Genomic DNA, 23,906 nt, shown 5'->3' on the forward strand with positions numbered 1-23,906 from the left:
TAACAGGATAACAAAAGTAGATATCCATAAATATCTATTTTTCCCCCATCTATTACTGCATGTGAACACAATGAAAAAAATATTTTAAACCTGGCTTTTTCTAATAGGCTATTCAGATTTCGTTTTTTTTTTTTTTTTTAAATATATGCAAATTCGCACATGTTTAATTAGACAATGCCTAATAATTTAAGACTTGAGACTTGACTTGGACTCGTGGCAAAAGACTTGAGACTTGACTTGAGCTTGCCCCTCAAAGACTTAAGACTTGACTTGGACTTCCAAAAAACGACTTGTGAACATCTCTGACCCAAGTTCAAGAAGATAAATACATAAATAGATAATAATAATAAATAAATAAATGCATACAAGGTATACGATTCCTGGCACATGACTAGTTGCCACTGTCAGCAGTATTTAACGAACCAATGAGGTTTGAGGTCCATAAGGTTTATATGTGAATAAAACTGTAAGTGAAATCTGTTCATCATATACACTAAAGCAATCGCGTCTCTTCAGGAGACTCGGATTAAATCGTTCCATCCATATGGATGTATTTTACGATCTGAGTTTTGAACTGTCATAGTTTTGGGTGAATAGACTGTCAATGGAGGGGCAGAAATCTCTCAGACGTCATTCAAAATATCTTCATTTGTATTTCCGAAGATCAATGACATGAGGGTGAGTAAATGATGACAGAAGTTTCATTTTTTGAGTGAACTGTCCCTTAAACTTTACATTCATAATAATCCGGTTGTGCACAAGCTCATAGTCGTGAGTTACGCATGATCTCATGCTGTTCATGCTAATACAGTTTCATGCTTGCATATGGGCTACAGACTGAAGCCGATAGTTTTGGCAGTCACGTTCGAGCAGCTGTGGTCTGTGTGGATTTGCCCCCCAGTGTCTGATTTGCTGCAAGTTAGTTTCATTTGAACTCAATTGCTCTAGTGCCTTAAACGTGAGCCAAAAGAAATGAGTAATTACATTCTGGAGCTAAAGCAATATTGAAGTTTGGGACCTCTCTGTTTGTCTTCCTCCTGGAGTGCAGATGGCCTGACGGCGTACAGCTCTCCGGAGGGCCAGACCATGATGGCTCCTGGCTATCCCATCACACCTCTCAATGACTCGACGTACGACGGGTCCCTGGAACGCAGGTGAACGGCTAATCTGATGCTGAAGGGTTCAAAGAATATGTTTAGCTTTTAGGGATGCACTGAATACCAATTAGCCGATAAATATTTATATCATGTAATGGCGGACAATCGATAAATTAAAATTTGTTTTCAAATGAGTTTATATTGAGTAAACTATATGGTTTTGGCTAAATAAATATAAAACATGAAAAACTCAAATCTGTCATTTTAAATGACGTAGCCCTCAAACCGTATTCACTTTATAGCCCTTAATCCTGTAATTGTGGACAAATGTGGGCACGGAGGACTCGAATTTTTATTTATTATAAATGTTATATCACTGTCTTCGATAAAGTTTTGTCTATCCATTTATGGTGTATTTTTTTATTTTGGGGGTATTTTTGAATTTATTTACTTCAAAAAGTACCATATTTGCTATGTAAATTATGCTTATTTTTATGTTTTATTTATTTATTTATTTTTAACTACATTAAAATATCATTCCAAAAAGTTCTTAGAGCTAAAACCCAAAGACGAAGTGACTTTGCTGTCACCTGGTATCTTATTTTGGCTTATTTTAACTGTTTTTCCCATTCATTTCTATGGGTGCCCATTTTTGACCCAAAAATAAGATTAAGGAGTTTTTTTCACCCACTTAACATTGTAGAATTGAGTCAAAAAAAAAATTGTGTGTTCAGGAGGCAAACTTAGGAAAATTAGCCAAGTCTTGTACCGCTCAGATCAAGGGAAGTATTTTTTAAAAATAAATCAAAACTATTTTGCCCACATTTGTCCAGAATACGGTTTTAGGGTTAAGTAGGCACCACACCATTATAATGTTCAGAAAGATAAATGAATATTAATTTTGAGATTTGCTAAACATTACATTTAACAATGTTGTTAAACTATTGGTGTTTTTAAAGATTAATTTTAAGCATGTTTTAGTTGATGGAGAAAGTAATCTACATTTAAAACAATAGCAATAAGTTTGTGGTTAGTACGTTTTGTTTTTGAAATACTTTTATTCAGCAAGGATGCATGAAATGCAATGCTGTTCTTTTGAAGTTTTTTATTCATCAAAGAATCCTTTTAAATTAAAAATATATTTTATTTAAAAAAATAGACTATTTATTTCAAAATTGATAATAGGAAATGTTTCTTGAGCAGCAAATCAGCATATTAGAATGATTTCTGAAGGATCATGTGACACTGAAGACTGGAGTAATAATGCTGAAAATACAGCTTTAATCACAGGAATACATTACATTTTAAAATATATTAAAATAGAAAACAGCTATTTTAAATTTTAATAATATTTCACAATTTTGCTGTTTTTACTTTATTGTTGATGAAATAAGTGCAGCCTTAAAAGACATTAAAAATCAATTAAATGTCTAATATCGGATTACATTTCAATAATAATAATTAAAAAAAAAACGTATATTCCATTATTAAATGATTTGAAGAAAGAATGTCAAACAGGTTTGGAACAACACGCGTAAATACTAATGGGTGAACGATCCTTTTAAAAAAGCTTTATAACATACATTGTTTGGTGGTTGTCTGTTTTTCTTCACATTCGTTTTACATCCTCTTGCCGATTCTAGCCAACAGTTTTCAGACTCATTTTGTGGGAGAACAATCAAGATTGTTTTTAAGTTCTAGAATGAATGCTAATCACTCGTCGCCCAAAGCTAAGTGCTTCCTGTCTGTCTCTGTTCCCACAGGAAGCTGTCTTGGGGGCTGGGTCAGCTGACGGATGGTGTGATTGGTCAGGATGACTTTGAACAGAGAAGGCAGTACCGGTTGTGGCCCGGATATGACTACGTGGGCTGGAGGAACGACAGCTTGGGCCCTGGATTTGTAGAGATGGAGTTCCAGTTTGACAGACAACGAAACTTCACCTCTATGAAGGTGAGAGTGGAGGAAGAGCTGTGGTGATTACAGTGAATGAAGTGTAATGAAGAATTAAATAAAGGAAGGTTTTTTTTGGAGCCACTTTTCTAAGTTAATTAATCTTTGATTAGGCAAAAGTCCTCTAGTATTCGTGAAGATATCACACAAAATGAATGTTTTTAACTTAAAAAAAAATTTTGCTGATAATTTACTCACTCCCATGCCATCCAAAATGTCCACGTCTTTCTTTCTTCAGTCAAAAAGAAATGAAGGTTTTTGATGAAAAGGATTTTCTCCATATAATGGACTTCACTGGGAACCAAATGGTTCAAGGTCCAAATGAGAGTTTCAGTGCAGCTTCAAAGGACTTTAAACGACACCAGATGATGAATAAGGGTCTTATCTAGCGAAACAATCGGCCATTTAAAAAATAAATAAAAAATTTTAAGTTTTATAAGCTCAAATGGTCGCCTTGCTCTGTTCTGTGATGAGCGTTCGTGACTCTCCTTCATCAACTCCATCAAAATTAACAAATCTTTTTGGTTATTCGGTTCATTCAATGAACGAAAGGACTCGACAAATGGTTAATTTGAGCTTCTAAAACTTAAAATCTTATTTTCTGTAAGAATGGTGTCATGTTAGCAGCCACTTAAGTTGATAATTAATGATCATTCAATCAAAAATAACTTTAGCTGGACAATAACTTTATTCTAGAGCTGCTGTAAAGCCAAAACACTTTAATTTCCTTTATTATTATGTTTTTATTATATTATTATAGTTACTTTAATTTCCTATTATCACTGTAAAGCTGCTTTGAAACAAGCTATATTGTAAAAAGCGCTATATAGATGAAGGTGACTTAATCTTGAAGTAATGATTTTATATTAAAAATCATAATATGTTTATTGAAGCCTGGTCACTGCTTTAGTTGCTTTTTATCTTTAAAGTCAGCATGAAATCAGACTTGATCTTATTTACTTCAGATTTACACAACCATCCAAAAGTTTGGGGTGAGTACATTTATGTAATGTTTTTGAAAGAAGTCTCATATGCTGCGTTTGTACAGTAAGCATGGTACATTTTCTTTCGGGATTCTTTGATGAGTAGAAAGAAGATTGTCCACAAGCGTCTGGAACCTGAAAATAATGTCCACTTTTCATTATATCCCTTTATGAAAGAGAAATGAGTTATAAATGTCACTTGCGTTTGACTTTAACCTCTATGTATAGTGAACACGGAAAGGCTTCAGATGTTATCTATCCTCTCTTTAACAGGTTCACAGTAATAACATGTTCTCTCGGGGTGTGAAGATCTTCGCATCCGTGTCCTGCGCTTTTAAACTGCATCTCATTTCTGAGTGGGAAGCAGAGCCGGTGGAGTTTCACACCGTTCTAGACGACAGGAACCCAAGCGCCCGTTACGTGACCGTCCCGTTAAAGCACAGGTCGGCCACGGCTCTGCGCTGCCGCTTCTACTTTGCTGACACTTGGATGATGTTCAGCGAGATCTCATTTCAGTCTGGTATGAAATAAGAACAGCTCACCTCTGGTATTCCCAGTATTTCCTCATTAAAATTCAGCCAGAACTGTGAAATGCTTTTCATATCATCATTCCCAATTTATTAATTTCCACTTACACCGTCGTTCAAAAATTTGGGGTCAGTGAGATATTTTTTGCACCAAGGCTGTATTTATTTGATCAAAAATACAGCAAAAAATAGTAAATATTATTACAAAATGAAAAAAAAAAAAATCTGTTTGAATATATTTTAAAATGTAATTTATAAAAGCTGAATTTTCAGCATCGTTACTTTCGTCTTCTGTTTCACATGATCCTTCAGAAATTATTCATACTGATTTGCTGTTTATATTAATTATTATTAATGTTAAAAACAGTCCTGTTTACTGTAATATGTTGGTGAAAATCAAGATACATGGTTTCTTTGTAAAATAGAAAGTATTTAAGCATTATTAATGTCTTTACTGCCCATTTTATTCACTTTAATGCATCCTTGCTGAAAAAAAGTATTAATCAAAAGCATCTTATTGGAAATGCATGCATCACTCACAGTGAGACCAATTACTTAGTCACATTTAGAGTTATAAATGTATTTTAAAGTGGGTGTAAGTTGAGGTTTAGTGATTTCCTGTGTTTGAACTATTTTCCATTGCAGCAACTAATGTGCTTCCTACCCAGAGGCCTCCAGTTTTGACCCCCCCTTCATATGAAGTTAACAGCAAAGTATCAGAAACTACTCGGATAACAGGTAAGGCTGTGTTTCTATTGTCAAAATGAAACAAAATTTCACACATTTACTTTCTTAATACGAAAATTGAATGTCTGTTCAACCAAATCATGTAGAGACTGTTTTTCATGATCCAGTCATGTTTCCGATGAATACAAATGGAGGAAATGTGTCACATTATGGAAGTAAAATGGGTTGCGTACACCATTTCCTGTTGACTTTAAATAAATCCACCTGACTACTGTACTAACTTGCGTTCTACCCACTTCAGTTGAACTTTAATAAACCGTCTGTGTTTGATAGAGGACCGGACGACGCCCTCAAAGACGGGCTCTCCTGAAGAGGGCAGTACGTCGATTCTGATTGGCTGTTTGGTGACTATTATTCTCCTGCTGGTGGTGATCATCTTCCTGATTCTGTGGTGCCAATATGTGTGCAAAGTCCTGGAGAAGGTGTGTGTGTGTTTGTATTTCTGCTTAACAATACATGTGATATTTGAGGAGTGTAGAGTTCCTTGGTCTACCTTACTCATAGCTGAATTTCAAGATGTGTCTGAGAAGTTGTGACCCCCCCCCATGTTTTCTAGGGAATATAAGTAGCATATTTGTATCCCCTATTACAAAGTTACTTGCATAAAGCATGCAAACCATGAGTTTGCGCCGAATGAGAGAGGCACGGGAGCCCAGTTTTATTTGTATAGCGCATTTCCCACACAACAGTAGTTCAATAAAATGCTTTAAGTAAACGTGATTGCTTGGTGTTGGGTATAAATGTTGTTTATAATGAATGCCATTATAATTTGCCTGTTCTTTTCTGAATACCATTACATTTAAAGGATTTGTTGTGATGGAAATTTAAAGACATATTTTAAGTGTTTATTATTTGTAAATGTTTTATTTATTTACCTGTATTTTTTTCCCCTCTTTTTTTATTTGCATTTCTTAATTTACACAATGAACAAACAAACAAACAACTAGTAGGGTGCTACAAATACAGGTCTTCCATTTGTTTCATACATTTAAATGAGTTACATAGCAAGTCCATTTCCACCATCGTGTTTTACATTTATGTGCTTCCAGTCTCAGCTCGTGGGTCATTTTTTCCATTGCGCATATTTCCTCCATGATATTCCTCCATTGGTCCAGATTCAAAGGATCACTTTTTAACTAATTCTATTTACCTGTATTTTACATTATTTCTGGATGTAATAATAAAACATGACTTTTTTTTCTCTCTCAACAATGCAATTGACCTATGGCTAAGCCACGCCCTCAAACGCGATGAGCCATTCACAGTGCGCAGCTTCCATGTCCATCGAAATGCATTGCAGTTAGTCAGTTTTCATTCATTTTTTCTTGTCATTTTAAGTTTAAAATGGTCAAACGGTGTGCATACAGATCCGACACTAGGTTCCCGAGAGGCTGGGCGACGGACGGTGTGTGTTTTTTCACCCTTTCCCAACCCAGATAACAAACTGACATTGAATCAACGTGGAAACGACGTCTCTCATGACATTGAAACAACGTTGATTTGCTCATCGAATTAACGTTGAACCAACGTCAGACGCGGCATTCTTCAAAGCTAAATGAAATCGAAAATTGGTTTTCTTTCATAACGTTGAAACAACGCGTTGATTTCAAGTTGATTTTCCGTTAGTTTTGAAAGAATGACGCGTCTGACGTTGGTTCAACGTTAATTCGATGAGCAAAACAATGTCAGATCAACGTTGTTTCGATGTCATATTTCCACGTTGATTCAATGTCAGTCTGCTATCTGGGAAGCCACATCTCAACCGAGATAAGTGTCTGCTCTGGATTAAGTTATGCGACACAACACCAACTAAACGTGCATAAATTAAACAAGGATGTCTGCATCTGTTCTAAGTTAAGTCAACAACATATTTGAACGTTATCTTGAAAATCTCTAACGTTAGCCTAACATTAGACAACGCTAATGCGTTAGCTTCTAGCTGCGTTGTAAGCTTCATTAACGTATCAGTAAATAACCGAGATAACAAATGTTAACAATGTTGTGCTGAATGATTCATGTAAATACTGTAGTGCCAACGTGGTTTATCACGTTTACACTGTGACCTGTAACATTTTTGCCTGGAGCTGAAGCTTTTCATCGACCTTCTCAACAATAAAATTATTAATATAACCCGTCAATGCATTGTTAAGGCCCTTTAGGTGACTTCGAGATGATGTATAATCTTTCTGTCTCCAAAAATCACCAATTGCCTCCTGTGAAATGTCTCCCACTGTGACAGCTACCCGAATGTGAGTGGAGGGGGCGTGGCTTAGCCATAGGTCACCCTGTGCGACTTTAATTTGGGAAAATATGATGACACAGAAAGTCTCTCTCTCTTAGGCTCCAAGGCGTATTTTGGAGGAGGAGGTGACGGTGCGTTTGTCCTCTAGCAGTGACACTATAATCCTGCAGACTCCCCCGGTGCCCCCGCGCGTCTCCCTCGACCCCCCCTACGAGAGGATCTTCCTTCTGGACCCCCAGTATCAGGATCCCGCTGCGCTCAGGAACAAACTTCCAGAGCTGTCTCAAAGCGCAGAGGCTTCTGGTACGATCCATTAAACACAAACACACACTCTAGCTCTGTCTCAAACACTATTGTTCATCAGTGAACAGGATACTGATCACTTAAATCATTGGGAATTATGTAATTATTTATGTAAATTGTGTAAGGAAGGCACAATATAAAACTATTGTCTTAAAGGAGTAGTTCACTTTTGAAAAAACTTTTGCTGATAATTTACTCACCCCCATGTCATCCAAGATGTCCATGTCTTTCTTTCCTCAGTCGAAAAGAAATTTAGGTTTTTGATGAAAACATTCCAGGATTTTTCTCCATATGGGAACCGGATGGTTCAGGTCCAAAAGACGGTTAATAACAGTTTCAGATGCAGCTTCAAATGTCTTTAAACGACACCAGACGATGAATAAGGGTCTTATCATGCGAAACGATCGGTTTTATTCCAAAAATGTAACTTTTCTAAGGACAAATGCTAGCCTTTCTCCATTCTCTGAGGCGCGTTTGTAACGTCACGTAATACGTAATTACGTTCAAAAGGTCACGGGCGACGTGGCCGGAAGTACAGAATCAAAATCGTCCGACATCGTTGTTTTTCCTTTTAATTCCTTTTTTTGTAAACGGTGTTTGAGCTAGTTTGCACGTTCAACCTATGCGTTCAACTTGTAAACACTGACTCTGTACTTTCGGCTACGTCGCCCGTGACCTTTTGAACGTAATTACGTAATACGTGACGTTACAAACGCGCCTCAGAGAATAGAGCAAGGCTAGCATTTGTCCTTAGAAAAGTTACATTTTTGGAATAAGTTTTGAAATAACCGATCGTTTCGCATGATAAGACCCTTATTCATCGTCTGGTGTCGTTTAAAGACATTTGAAGCTGCATCTGAAACTGTTATTAACCGTCTTTTGGACCTTGAACCGTTTGGTCCCCATTGAAGTCCATTATATGGAGAAAAATCCTGGAATGTTTTCATCAAAAACCTTAATTTCTTTTCGACTGAAGAAAGAAAGACATGGACATCTTGGATGACATGGGGGTGAGTAAATTATCAGCAAAAGTTTTTTCAAAAGTGAACTAATCCTTTAAGCCAAGGGATGTAAGTGTAATTTTACGTTTATTTGTGAAATAATCAGATGCTAATACATAAACTTCTGTTATAGATGACAGATTAAAGGGATACTTCAACTCTGGAAAGATGAATGGGTATTTAAAATGGGTCATTTATGTAGAAAAACTGTGAAGAAATGTTTTCTAGAGACTGAGAAAAAGCCAGAAATTGTATTTTTGGCCTATGTGGATGAAAGACAACAACTCCCAGAATGCACTTCACTGCGCAGTCTGGGATTGTCTGGGATGCATGCAAATTTGGCCAAATATTATAAAACTATAAGCATAATTTTGTTGCCTAATGGTGCAGCCTTCATGTCAGGAGCTCAACTTTGAATCCTAAAAATAATGCCCAAATAGATATCTTAGAAGGTTTTGGACCAGAGCTACTGTGAAGACTGAATAATATACCTCTCTATGTTGTCCTTTTTAAAACTAACCTCTCGTTCGTTCTATCTTTTACCCTTTTAAATGAACTTAGTTTCGTTGACACTTGTTTCCTCGACATTTTGCATGCTGCCTGCCAATGCACTTTTCCCTTTCTTCCTCCTCTAGTCTTGCGTTCTTTAGCCTTTGCTCGCAGCCTATGACCTCCATCTGATCTTGTTACCAGACTGACGGACTTTGCAAGGGTAAGAATCGATGCTAGATTTTCTTTTGCTCCTTTTTTGACACCATGCAGTCTTGCACCCAGGTCACCTCAGTGTTCTGGTTGAAATAAAATGACTGAAGTTGACATTTTCCTCTCTTCTCATCTTCTGCTTTTTCTGTCTGTCTCTCTTCCTCTTTCTATTATTGTCAACAAAGCTCGAGGGACATGATTGTCAGCATTTAAAATATTGCAAATCAATGATGGAGAAAATAAATAGGGCGACATTAATAAAGAGATGCATGAAATGAAGGGAATGCCAAAATGCTAACACTTTACGATGAAGTTTAATTTGCTAATATTAGTTAACTGCGTAATGACAAATACTTCTAAAGCATTTATTAAAGATAATGCAATTTTAATCCCTTAACGCCCACTGTCACAAATATGCTACAAACCGTTTGACTCAGTCAACCAGCCGAGATAACATCTGCATTCCCCTAATGCCGGTTAGTGCATACTCACTACGGACCTAGGACCTTCGACAAGCACTTGTTTCTAGTGGGACCACAAAGTGACGGACTTATTTCCTGTTTACGCACGAGGATTACTCTGGTCAGGAACATTTGCAACATACCAAATTGACCATTATGCTCGCTGTTGCAGATTTGCAACATACCAAAATTTAGATTTATTTGTTGTGCAAAAGTGAAATTGATAATCTCAACATTATTTACCATCTACTTAAAGGCAAAATCACACATAAAACATTTTTTTTATATACAGCTATATAAATTCAGGCGTTAAGGGGTTAAAGGTGTCTAATTTTGTTTAAAATTGACTGCAAGTTGACTTCCTATTATGTCATCAGACCATACTTCAATTAAAAACCTCATTTCCTCATCTTTTTCGGATTTTTGGGAACCACCAGAACTTCCTGTAAAAGGTCTGAAAGTCCGAACCGTACAGAAATGCTTTCACACTAGAAACAAACCAAACCTTTGTTCAGTTTGATCCGGACCGAGACTACCTCTTTTTGTCACATCAAATTTCATCTGTTTGGTCCGGACCGTGGTCCGAGGGAGGTTTCACACCTGTAATTTTGATTCGGACCAAACTGAAAAGTCCGAAAGTCCGGACCAAACAAGGCAAGTGTGAAAGGGCCCTTATTAGTGATACGATCAATAACGATGGCTTCGGTTTTACCAGATCAAGCCGAGTCCTTATCCTTTAGAAGTGAAGCAAAGTAGATTTGCTTTAGCGGCACAGAAAACAGTGTCTTCTTGGCGTCGAAAACATGAACCAAACTCTCCCAGGCCTCAGATACAACTACATTGATCGAGGGTGGGTCAAAGCAGATGTTGTTCGTGGGCAGCCAATGAAGACCACAGGCTGGAATTATGCAAATATGTTAAAAACCTTTAGAAAACGGTTAGTTCCAATCCTTGATTCTGATTGGTCAATAGCTGCGCTTTATTCATGATAAAACACGCCTATGATCGCTTCACCCAACGGCTCTATTTATCACTGCGCAACACTGCAGTTCATGCATATTACACATTGTAGCGTTGTTGCCGTTCACACTTTTAGTGATTTTACTTCATGAAAGTTGCACTAATAATTTTTTTAAAAAATATTTTTATTGTGTGGTAACCGACCGTTTTATAAAAGCATATATGTAAGTAATAAGGTACGAGAGGAAAGCACATCCTCTCGTAACTTATTGCTTACGAATAGTTTTGTGTAGGAAGTAAGACTGGAATTACTGACGACTCGTTTTAGGCTCTTCAGAATCAGTTCTTTCATTTAGGGGACAATAATTCGATTTGTAAAAAAAAAAAAAAGACCGTTGTTAAGCCGTGTGTCCTCTAAAGCGTTTTTCCACGCGCCTGGCTTATGTTTTTAATTGTTTTCAATGGGAGCGCCGCGTTTTTTAAAGAGTAACTAAACACTTAACCAACTCGGTAAGAATGGATCTTTATTAAAACCAGTCATTGATTCGAGTAACTTTTTTGGCATTTGTTTATAAAGTGTTCTATTTCTACAATATATGGTGTAAAAACGTCTTAGCGCTGCCCTCTTCAGGTTGAACGGTGGCTACTGCAGTTGAATTTTCCTATTGGATGTTTGCGGTAGTACGTGACACAGCGGTTGTTGGTGACGTAGGCAAGTTCCATACAAAGAGATGCGTCTCAGGTGCACGCCCCCCCTCCGCTGGGCTCTGCCCACTTTTCCAGCATTTTTCAAATATTGCCAGTGGGTGGAGTCAGGCTCTGACCAGGGGTTTAGTTACCCTTTAAATGCCATGAGCGTAACGAGGCGCTAAACGCTTTTTTCACGCTGAAGCGCCGGGCGCCCCGCGTTTTTTTACTGGTCGCCGAGAGTTGAAAAATGTTCAACTTTGGATAAAACGCAGCGCTCATCACTGTCACTTCTTACCGAGCCATCCAATCACAGTGGAGGAGGGGCGGGACTAATACCACACCGACCAACTGTCACAACATTCTTTCTGTACAACGACATCAACCAACAGAGCTAACCGAACAAAATGGATGAAAAATAAATTTTTAGTATGAAACAAGTAAACTGTGCTGCGGATATTCTGTATCATAGCAACGAAACGTCTCAACGGAAAAAACGCTGCGCTGCCAAAAAGCTCTCAAGCGCCCTTCAGCAGACCGTCTGGCGTTTTCAGCTGGCTAAAAATACTTAAATGGACACACGGCCTTAATGTTATTTAATTCTTTAACTAAATGTTAAATAATGAAACCTTATTGTAAAGTGTTTCAATTAAAATAAAAACAGAAAACAATTGGTTGATTATATATAAATGACAATTCCTGACATGTTGACATCTCGTTCTCTCTGTAGCCTGTAGCGGAGGTTACGCCGAGCCCGATGTTACCCTGTGCACCCCACACCAGGGTTTTCAGAGCAGCGTGCCGCACTACGCTGAAACTGACATCATTAGCCTGCAGGGCGTCACCGGCAGCAACATGTACGCCGTTCCCGCCCTCACCGTGGATTCCCTGACGCGGAAGGACATCTCGGTGGCCGAGTTCCCTCGAGAGAGACTGCTGTTCAGAGAGAAACTGGGAGAAGGCCAGTTTGGTGAGGTGAGTGTAGATGAACCACAGCAGGAGGTTTTATAGGAGGTCTCGTAGACTCACTTGTGGAGCCACTTGGATTGTCTTTTATAGTTAGCTGGAATCTTTTTGCACACTGTTTATGCTTTGTTTTATACAAACAGTGCTGCAAGGCCTAATGTTTGAGTGTTTCCCAGAAAACCTTGTTATTAGTGACCATGCATGACTGTAATGTATGGCTTTATTAAGAAATTCATTGGAAATCTACTGTAGTTTGAGAGGATTTTTTTTTGAAGTGTTACTGATACTTTTTTGATACTGTAACTTATATTCTTCGATTAATCTTTTGTAACATATATGTCTTTACTGTCACTTTTGATCAATTTAATGCGTTCTTGATAATATGAAGTATTAAAAAAAATATATATTGACCCCAAACTTTTGAACGGTTCTGTATGTATGGGTACTGTGATTACTATGGGTATTTATATAGTATGGTTTTCCAATTTTTCACTAAATCAATCAAAATATAGCATGATAATACAATAGTACGTTATGGTATTTTTGTTGTTAGTGCAAGCGTGTTTTCATTCTCACGTTGTTTAAAGGAGTAGTTCACTTTTTAAAAAACTTTTGATGATAATTTACTCACCCCATGTCATCCCAGATGTCCACGTCTTTCTTTCTTCAGTCGAAAAGAAATTTAGGTTTTTGATGAAAACATTCCAGGATTTTCTCCATATAATGGACTTCAATGGGAACCAAACGGTTCAAGGTCCAAATGAGAGTTTCAGTGCAGCTTCAAAGGGCTTTAAACGACACCAGACGATGAATAAGGGTCTTGTCTAGCGAAATGATTGGTCATTTCTAGAATAAAGAAAAAAGTTTAGGTTTTATAAGCTCAAATGTTCGCCTGTGATGAGCGTTCATGACTCTCCTGTTCAAACTCGTTCATCAAAATCTTTTTTCGAGACAAGACCCTTATTCATCGTCTGGTGTCGTTTAAAGCCCTTTGAAGCTGCACTGAACCTCTCATTTGGACCTTGAACTGTTTGGTTCCCATTGAAGTCCATTATATGGAGAAAATGCTGGAATGTTTTCATCAAAAACCTTAATTTCTTTTCGACTGAAGAAAGAAACACATGGACATCTTGGATGACATGGGGGTGAGTAAATTATCAGCAAAAGTTTTTTAAAAAGTGAACTACTCCTTTAAGTATGATGCGTCACATATGTTCATGCTCTTGTCTGCTGCCATTGCTGTTTTCAGGTACATTTGTGTGAGGCCGAGGGTTTGGCAGAGTTTCTGGGAGAGGGTGCACCGTTACCAGAGCAGGATGGCAGGCCAGTGTTGGTAGCAGTTAAACAACTCAGAGCGGACGCCACCAGCAATGCCAGGTTTGAAGAAAAAAAAACTAACATTTGATTGGAAAGTTGCATTATGGAGTGAGACTGCCTTAAAGGAGTAGTTCACTTTTAAAAAAAACTTTTGCCTATAATTTACTCACCCCAATGTCATCCAAGATGTCCATGTCTTTCTTTCTTCAGTTGAAAAGAAATTAAGGTTTTTGATGAAAACATTCCAGGATTTTTCTCCATATAATGGACTTCATTGGGAACCAAACGGTTCAAGGTCCAAATGAGAGTTTCAGTGCAGCTTCAAAGGGCTTTAAATGACACCAGACGATGAATAAGGGTCTTATCTAGGACCCTTCGAGTCAAGACTCGAAAAAAGATTTGTTCATTTTGATGAACGAGTTTGAACAGGAGAGTCACAAACACTCAAAGCAAGGTGAGCATTTGTGCTTATAAAACTTAAACTTTGTTATTTATTTATTAAATGAGCGATCGTTTTGCTTGATAAGACCCTTATTCATCGTCTGGTGTCGTTTAAAGACCTTTGAACAGTTTGCACTGAAACTCTCATTTGGACCTTGAAACCGTTTGGTTCCCAATGAAGTCCATTATATGGAGAAAAATCCAGGAATGTTTTCATCAAAAACCTTAATTTCTTTTCGACTGAAGAAAGAAAGACATGGACATCTTGGATGACATGGGGGTGAGTAAATTATCAGCAAAAGTGTTTTTTTAAAGTGAACTACTCCTTTAAATCATTCAAGGAAGTAGTTATGAAGGTGCTTAAATGATTAGGATGTGTTGTGCTTGGTTGGAATAAAATTGATTGGGGCATGAATCAGCCAATCACATGGCAGCAACATGTTCAAGACAAACTGTTGAAGTTAAAACTGAGCACGAGAATGAGGAAGAAATGTGATTTACTGTAGGTGACTGACTTTGAACATGGCATGGTTGTTGCCGCCAGACGGACTGGTCTGAGAATTTCAGAAACTGCTGATTTACAGGGAAATTTAACCGCCTCAAGGGTTTACAGAGAATTATCTAAAAAAAAAAGGAAATATCCAGTGAGCGGCACAGTTCTGTGGGTGAAAATGCCTTGTTGATGCCAGAGGTCAGAGGAGAATGGGCCGACTGGTTCCAGCTGATAAAAAGGCAACATTAACTCAAATAACTACTTGTTACAAACCGAGATCTGGAGATGAGCATCTCTGAATGGATTGAACCTTGAAGCAGTCTGACTGTCAGCTTAGAACGCTTCTTGGCCTGATGAGTCTCGACATTCAGATGGTCGGGTCAGAATTTGGTGTAAACAACATGGGAGCATGTATTTATCCTACCTTGCATCAACAGTTCAGGTTGCTGGTGGTGTAATGGTGCGTGGGATATATTCTTGGCACACTTTTGGTTCTTTAGCACCAATTGAACATTGTTTATACACCACAGTCTACTTAAATATTGTTGCTGATCAAGTCCATCCCTTTATGACCACAGTGAACCCATTTTCAATCCAGATCTCAATCCAGTAGAGCAGCTTTAGGATGTGGAGGAATGGGAGATTCGCATCATGGATGTGCAGCCGACCAATCTCTGAGAAATGTTTCCAGCACCTTGTTAAAGGGTTAGTTCACCCAAAAATGAAAATTAAGTCATTAATTACTCACCCCCATGCTGTACCAACCCCGTAAGACCTTCGTTCGTCTTCGGAACACAAATGAAGATATTTTTGATTAAATTTGAGAGCTGTATAACTACCACATTGGCTCCTAAGGGACTGCCTCTTGACGGCCCAGAAAGTCAATGAAGAAAATGTTTAAATATCCCAAGTGACTACCGTGGCTCAACTATATGTTTATCAAGCGACGCGAATACTTTTTGTGCGAAAAAACAAACAAAAATAACGAGTTTATTCGACTATTTCTTTTCTTCCTTGTAGGCCAGAAACGAGATTTGCTTAGATTTCCACGACGCATGCGCGAGATTTGCGATCTGCTTACACTACTTCAGTTCAATTCTCGCGCATGCGTCGTGGAAATCTATAAGGAAATCTCGTTTCTGGCCTACAAGGAAGAAAAGAAATAGTTGAATAAACTCGTTATTTTTGTTTGTTTTTTCACACAAAAAGTATTCGCGTCGCTTGATAAACATATAGTTGAGCCACGGTAGTCACTTGGGATATTTAAACATTTTCTTCAATGACTTTCTGGGCCGTCAAGAGGCAGTCCCTTAGGAGCCAATGTGGTAGTTATACAGCTCTCAAATTTAATCAAAAATATCTTCATTTGTGTTCCGAAGAGGAACGAAGGTCTTACGGGGTTGGTACAGCATGGGGGTGAGTAATTAATGACTTAATTTTCATTTTTGGGTGAACTAACCCTTTAAATTTGGGGGTTAAACCCGTGTATCTCTCCATAAAAATGTCTAAAATTGTTTCAGAATACACAGTCATCAGTAGGGTTGGGTATCGTTTGAATTTGAACGATTCTGATTCCGATTCCTTGATTCAATTCCGGTTCCTAAAGATTCTCGATTCCGATTCTTTAAAGAGGCAGGGTCAAAAAAGTTTAGCTAACCTTGCTAACCAACGGTCTTTCTGAAAGAAATACTCCTTCTGTCACAAATACTCCTTTTCTCACAAATCTCGCATTTTGCCGTGAAAAGTGAAGCCACACTTTGGACCGCCGACGTAAGCTACTCATGTTCGACTCGCGCGGTTATGCCAACACTTCTTCGTTGGTGTTGTTCAGCGGTTTCTTCTTCCGGTCGGCGGACTGTGAATATCGAAACTAGGAATCGAAATTTGAACTTTTGAACGATTCCGGGAAAAACGAAAAGTTAGTCCCGGTTCCAATCGATACTCGATTCTCGATACTCAACCCTAGTCATCAGTCATTTTCACTGTTCAATCTTATTTTCACATCAATATTTAGTGATGGATGCTTACCTTTTTTATCCTTTCACCCGATCCTATGATAACTTCTGACTTTTGTCTGTGTAGAAATGACTTCTTGAAGGAGATAAAGATCATGTCGCGTCTGAATAACCCGAACATCATTCAGCTGCTGTGCGTGTGCGTGAGCTCCGACCCGCTGTGCATGGTGACGGAGTACATGGAGAACGGAGACCTCAACATGTTCCTGTCCCAGAGAGAGCTGGAGAGCACACTCACACACGCCAACAACATTCCGTCTGTCAGGTGTGTGTCCATCATTATGAAGAACACTGACATGTACAGACTTTCATCTTTTAGTCAGGCTTAGCATTCTTAACCTTTGAATTCTTCAACTTAACCTAGTCTGCTCTCAGTTTATGATGGAAATGTTTCAGATTACAGGCTTAAAATGAAGCCAGGCTTTCATGTCAGACCTCTCAGTCTTCAAGTCATTATAATCACATATAAATAAGTCATTTCAATCCGTTCCTTTTTGAAAAGCTGAATTTAAAGGTAAAATCTTATTACAGGTACATTTTTTGTTGTTGTTGGAAAGAGATTTTTTTGTTTATTTTAAATCTCTTTAATAGTTTTTCTGGTTGGAACATCAAGTCAACAGATAATAACATTGAATTTTTGAAATTATCATTCCCCACTGTTAATACCCCATTGAAACCCTCCCTCACATAATCAAACCTACAGCTTACAAGCCAAATAACAAGACAAAACAAAAAATATTGCTACAGGTACAATTTTTATAATGATTTACTAGCCTCCGTTGTTTCACACCAGTGTTATTTTAGTATTTTTATTACTATTATTGTATTTATTAATATTTTGCCTTTTTATTTTAGTTTTATATTTTCAATTTTCTATATATATAATTTTATATAATTTTTTATATTTTTCAATTTTTTAATTATAGTTTAAGTGTTATATTTCGATTTAGCTTTACTTTATTTTTTCAATTTGACAGTTCTTCAGTGGTTTTAGCACTTCAAATTAAAATTGTGTATTTTAGTTTGTTGCAAGGCAAACATTTTAATTCTAAGATTTATATTTAATTTAAGCTTTATTTTAAATAACGGCAGCCATTTTTGATACAACACAGTTAACTGAAAATACGTTTAACTGCTCTTTTCCATACTTTGAAATTGAATGTTCTGGGTACGTTTTCCTCCTAAAAGGTTTGTGTGTGTTGATGATACTGATTCAAAGTCATGTTTTTGTTCACATCCCTTTTATTTCTGTTTCTTTGCAGCATTGCTGACTTGTTGCACATGTCGGTGCAGATCTCTTCTGGGATGAAGTACTTGGCTTCTCTGAACTTTGTGCATCGTGATCTGGCCACACGGAACTGCCTCCTGGACCGCCATCTCACCATAAAGATCTCTGATTTTGGCATGAGCAGAAACTTGTACAGCAGCGATTACTATCGTATACAGGGGCGCGCTGTACTGCCCATACGCTGGATGGCCTGGGAGAGCATCCTACTGGTGAGGGAAAGACAAGCTGTTGATAAAAGCAAAGGTGCATGCGTGTACAGTACACTACCGTTCAAAAGTTTGAGGTCCGTAAGATCATTACGGTGATTTTCTGAAGTAAAACTGACGCTTCATTGTTTGTGTGATGTACAATAAACTTTATTAAACTTATCAGTATATGTTTGATCATCATTCGGACCTGGTCCGAAACAGCAGACTATAGGCTATTAATAAATAAATAATGGATACATACAAGTAGAGCCAGACCGATATATCGGCTGGCCGATATTATCGTCCGATATTAGGCATTTTCCAAACTATCAGTATCGGCAGTTATAATGGCCGATAAATTGATATTTCAAAAATAAAATAAAAACGGACGAAACACGCTTGAACCATGTCATGAGTGTTGGAGTTGTATAGTTTGTCCACCAGAGGGCACTCTACACCGTCCTTGTTGGCAACTCTCGTTGAGAATTAAAAAAAAAGAAAAAAAATATCGGCCGATATATCGGAATATCAAAAATATTTGTATCGGTATCGGCCTTCAAAATCCTTTATCGGTCGGGCTCTACATACAAGCAGATGACAAATACGTTATAATAACCGTAATTAAACTATTAAACTAATTACGTAATTAAACCGTAATTAACTATGAAACTATACCATCTCTATACAGCACTCTGACTCTGTAGGCATTATTGTCCGACTGAAAAGGGCATAATACGGGACCTTTAAGACATATTACAATGATTTACAGTTATTTGAAATTGTAAGGAGCATAAGAGACGTCTTTCAAAAACATGGGTAAAAAATCTTACCAAGCGCAAACTTTTAAGCGGTAGTGTATGAATTGTTCCAAAGCTATTCACTTTAAAAAAAAAAAAGAAAATTCACTTTTGCTGATAATTTACTCACCCCTATGTCATCCAAGATGTCCACATCTTTCTTTCTTCAGTCGAAAAGAAATGAAGGTTTTTGATGAAAACATTCCAGGATTTTCTCCATATAATGGACTTCAATGGGAACCAAACGGTTCAAGGAGTTTCAGTGCAGCTTCAAAGGGCTTTAAACGACGCCAGACGATGAATAAGAGTCTTATCAAGCGAAATGATCGGTCATTTCAAAAATAACTAAAAAAGTTTACATTTTATAAGCACAAATGCATGCCGAATCTTTTTTCAAGTCATTTTGTTCCTTTTGTTCGTTGAATGAACCAAATGACTCGAAAAAAGATTCGTTCATTTTGATGAATGAGTTCGAACAGGAGAGTCACGGAACAGAGCAAGGCGAGCATTTGTGCTTACAAAACTTAAACGTTTTAATTTATTTTTTAAATGATCGATTGTTTCGCTTGATAAGACCCTCATTCATCATCTGGAATCATTTAAAGCCCTTTGAACAGTTTGCATTAAAACTCTCATTTGGACCTTGAACTGTTTGGTTCCCATTGAAGTCCATTATATGGAGAAAATCCTGGAAGGTTTTCATCTTTTCGACTGAAGAAAGAATGACGTAGACATATTGGATGACATGGGGGTGAGTAAGGCCCCGTCCACACTACTGCGTTTTCGTTTAAAAACGGAGACCTTTTGCTACGTTTGCACCTCCCGTCCAGACTAAAACGGGAAAAACGAAGACCTAAAACGGAGAAGTTTAGAAACGCTGCAGCTGCGTTTTGCGTTTTGAATATCCGGAGGCCGTTTTAGTGTGGACGAGACAAAACGGAGGAGTTTACAAATGATGACGATGATTGGGTGTTATCAGTCATGACGTATCCTTCCCTGATTCGTCATTCACTGTTTACACCAGCACGCGCATGCCCAGTGTTGGTGAATGGTCACGTGATCCGCGTTTTCAGTCGTTTTAATGTGGACGGAGATCGTTTCTAATACGCAGATAAAACGCTGGTGTGGACGGAGATCGTATTCGTTTTAATTCTCCGTTTTTTGACGAAAACGCAATAGTGTGGACGGGGCCTAAATTATCAGCAAAAGTGTTTTTAAAAGTGAACTGCTCCTTTAACTATTGGCTGGAGACATCCATCAGCAGCAGCTTTCTTTCTTTGTATCAGTGCATTATGTGATACATGTGTGTGTTTTCTAGGGGAAGTTCACAACAGCTAGTGATGTGTGGGCTTTTGGAGTAACTCTGTGGGAGATTTTCACTTTATGTAAGGAGCAGCCCTACAGCCTGCTGTCTGATGAACAGGTCATCGAGAACACCGGCGAGTTCTTCAGGAACCAGGGGAGACAGGTACACACATTGCCTTTGATTTGGGTTGTGTTTTTGAGTGAGTGAATCCCACATGAAGTGATTCATTGTTCCTGCAAACTACAGTGTTTGAATGAATGCACTGTTGCAGGATGAAAAGTACCTTATTTCTTTGGAGGTTTTATCTAAAAAGACTTCTGATCTTCTTATTTTTCTCTCTAGATCTTTCTCTCCGGCCCACCACTCTGTCCATCCTCTCTGTTCGAGCTGATGATGCGCTGCTGGAGTCGTGACATCGTGGACCGGCCCTCTTTTAACAGATTGTATCAGGCCCTGCGAACTTTTGCGCCCCACTTATGACCGACACCTGCCCTACTGAAACAACCTGGAGGAGAACTGTTATATAAGTACTCTGACTGCTTGCCCGTCGGGGACGTAGAGCGCAAACGTGATAGCCACAATGTAGCGTCATTAGAGCATCAGAAATCCAATGGAGGGGAGATTTAAAGATGATGCGATTTCACAAAAGGCATTCCTTCATGCATTCATTCACTTACTTGTATATTCATCTCCATTGGGACTCAAAGAGCTTTTTTCCAATCCATAGACACTTGAGATTTGTTTGTACTTATCGTTGTTAATGTTTCCTTTGAGTATCTCTTTTTTCTTTTCCTTAAAGGGATAGTTCACTTTGAAATTAATTTTCAAGGACATCCAAGATGTAGGTGTCTTTGTTTCCGCAGTATTTTCAATTTTGATATTTTTAGGTCAAACCGTTCGTGTCTGTCAGTCATATAATGGAGGTCTATGGTCACCACCTCAAAGAGCATGCACAGAGAAGTCCAAATTAAACATTATTTAATGACTCGTAAATGTAAGTACACATTGATGGCCTAAGACACGAAACGAGCGGTTTGTGTGAGAAAACGAACAGTATTTATATAGTTTTTACCTCTTGTAACCACAGACACGTCCAAGTGACCTGAGTGCATGGGCGCGAGGTAAAAACGATATAAATACTGTTCGTTTTCTCACACAAACCGCTCGTTTCGTGTCTAAGGCCATCAATGTGTACTTACATTTACGAGTCATTAAATCATCTTTAATTTAGACTTCTCTGTGCATGCTCTTTGAGGTGGTGACCATAGACCTCCATTATATGACTGACAGACAAGAACAGTTTGACCTAAAAATATCAAAATTGAAACTACTGCGGAAACAAAGACACCTACATCTTGGATGCCCTTGAGGTAAGCTAAAACACACCAAAAATTAATTTCAAAGTGAACTATCCCTTTAAATGTTATTTCTGTTTGTTGTTTTCCCAGAAGAACAGTGACTCTTAAGCCTACTGTGTATTATAGGCAGAAAGAACCAACTGGACGAATGTCGTGTTTGTCAGATCTGTGGTCGTGTATCGTTAAGCACTGCTGTCTTTGGTTATTATTTCATTTTTGTCCTATTTTTGTTTCATATTTAACCCCACACTGGAGTTACTGTGTCTTGTTATGATATTAAGTGTTGTTTTGCTCTCTGAATATGAATGTTTTTACAGGTTCTTTGGATATAGCCGGGTCGGAGACTTGCTCTGCCTGGATCTAGCAGAACTACTGTTATAGTTAGATTGAAAAACCCTTTTCGGAGGAGAGAGGAGAGGGTTATAGAGCCAACAATGGACTGAAGTGCAATTTGATGCACTATTTCTTCCCCCAACTTGTAACAGGCCACTTTAAAGTCGACATGAAATCAGAATGGACTGCCTTTTCAAACACGTTTCTGGTCTCATTTGTGATTAATTCATCAGTGTTATTGTAATTTCGTCAACAAAAATGATAACTTTTTTTAAGAAGCATTTCAGTTTTGATGCACCAAAAATCTCTTGTCAAAATGTTCTTTTCACCTTCATTTTCTGCATTCAAGTGTCTAATTATAAGGGTAAAATGTGTTAATGCCATTTCATGTTGGCTTTAAAATCCAGCAATAGTGCACCATCACAGCCAGACTCAATTGTAAAGGCAAACACTACAACTCCGTGATATTGTCTGAGATCTATATGATTTAAATCTGGCTGAGGTTGATGTACAGGACTGATAATATCAATACAATAGAGATCCATCCATTCGATCTCGGTAAAAGGCACATGGTTATAGGGGATTATGTTTGTAAGATTAAAAATATTCAAAGCACATTTTTCTTTCTCTCTTTTAACCCACTTTAGTGTTTTATACAATTTCTTTTGTCATTTAATGCTTTTAGTAAAGGTTTGTGAATGAGTGTCGCATCAAAACGATTTGGTGCACTACGATGTAATCAAAATCTATTATTTCTGTCTTTGTACTAGTCTCTACAGCATTCCTTTTTGTGTAGTTTGTGTTTACTGTATTTCAGAAATTGTCGTCAAATGTACAGGAGAAGTTTTACTGTTTGGCTGCTGAGGGGTTTGGCTACGCAGGACGATTGAAGAGTCCTCCGATAACACTGGGATTTCGGTTGAATGTTGGTGGTAGGAAAGCTAGGACGTGGTTTATTGACAAGGGCAACCACTAAAACTCAATTTCCCAGAAGCCTTTGCTGAAGTGAGCCTGAGGCAATTTCTGTTATAACTGATCAGAGGGGTTTTTTTTTTTTGTTTTTCTACATATTTAGAGACCAAGAATGCATGTCTGTGTGAATGCGTGACACTGAGAGTGTGGTTTTATTTCAAGTGAAATTTAATTGACCTTCTTTTAGCATTTAGTACTCAATAACAGTCTTTCATTCAAACCTTTAACTCTGTATGTGTCCTTCATGTACATTACATAAGCAGAGAAGATACTGTATGTATAGTAATATATTGGGGACTAAGACCTTTTTCTTTCATCTTCTTTCTTATTTTCCATAATAAACATCGATTTTGCTGTAACTGGCGTGTTTAGCGTGTTTTTACTTATCTAATAATCTGAATAGTATGATCTTATATTAGAATTATCAGTATTATTGCTATCATTATTATTTTAATGCTACCAATGTGACATTGAATGTTTGACTTTGGTTTGACTGTAGACTCGGTCACAAAGGAATAGATGATTTATTAATGTGTGTGTTGGGCCTAAGCGCCAACTAAAACGCCAGCTAAACCAGCCTTAGCTAGTTGACTGGTTTTATCTGGTCTCCCAAGCTGGTTTTAGAAGAGTTTTTAGAAGACTTCTGGGTTTCCAACAGGGATGGTATTGTAAATACAATGGCATATTTTAAAACACCAACATTACTACTAACAAAACCACCCATAAAAAGTCACCAGTACCTTATCTAGATGGTAATAATGCCATGTTGCTT

General features: G+C 37.8%; 1 protein-coding gene across 1 annotated transcript in view; it reads left to right on the forward strand.

The window, feature by feature from the left end:
- The window catches only part of ddr2l (discoidin domain receptor family, member 2, like), a 44,327-nt gene extending 22,961 nt beyond the window's left edge, over positions 1-21,366 (forward strand). The window contains exons 6-17 of the mRNA XM_039658463.2: positions 1,049-1,154; positions 2,861-3,047; positions 4,304-4,550; positions 5,203-5,295; positions 5,578-5,726; positions 7,645-7,849; positions 12,391-12,635; positions 13,876-14,003; positions 16,960-17,157; positions 18,155-18,389; positions 20,484-20,633; positions 20,814-21,366. Of these exons, the coding sequence (XP_039514397.2) occupies positions 1,049-1,154; positions 2,861-3,047; positions 4,304-4,550; positions 5,203-5,295; positions 5,578-5,726; positions 7,645-7,849; positions 12,391-12,635; positions 13,876-14,003; positions 16,960-17,157; positions 18,155-18,389; positions 20,484-20,633; positions 20,814-20,951 (2,081 nt within the window). The 3' untranslated portion in view covers positions 20,952-21,366. The remainder of the gene's footprint in view (positions 1-1,048; positions 1,155-2,860; positions 3,048-4,303; positions 4,551-5,202; positions 5,296-5,577; positions 5,727-7,644; positions 7,850-12,390; positions 12,636-13,875; positions 14,004-16,959; positions 17,158-18,154; positions 18,390-20,483; positions 20,634-20,813) is intronic.
- The last annotated feature ends 2,540 nt before the right edge of the window (positions 21,367-23,906 follow it).

Source organism: Pimephales promelas, chromosome 4 (genome assembly GCF_988280905.1).
Source record: "Pimephales promelas chromosome 4, fPimPro1.hap1.1, whole genome shotgun sequence".
NCBI lineage: Eukaryota > Metazoa > Chordata > Actinopteri > Cypriniformes > Leuciscidae > Pimephales > Pimephales promelas.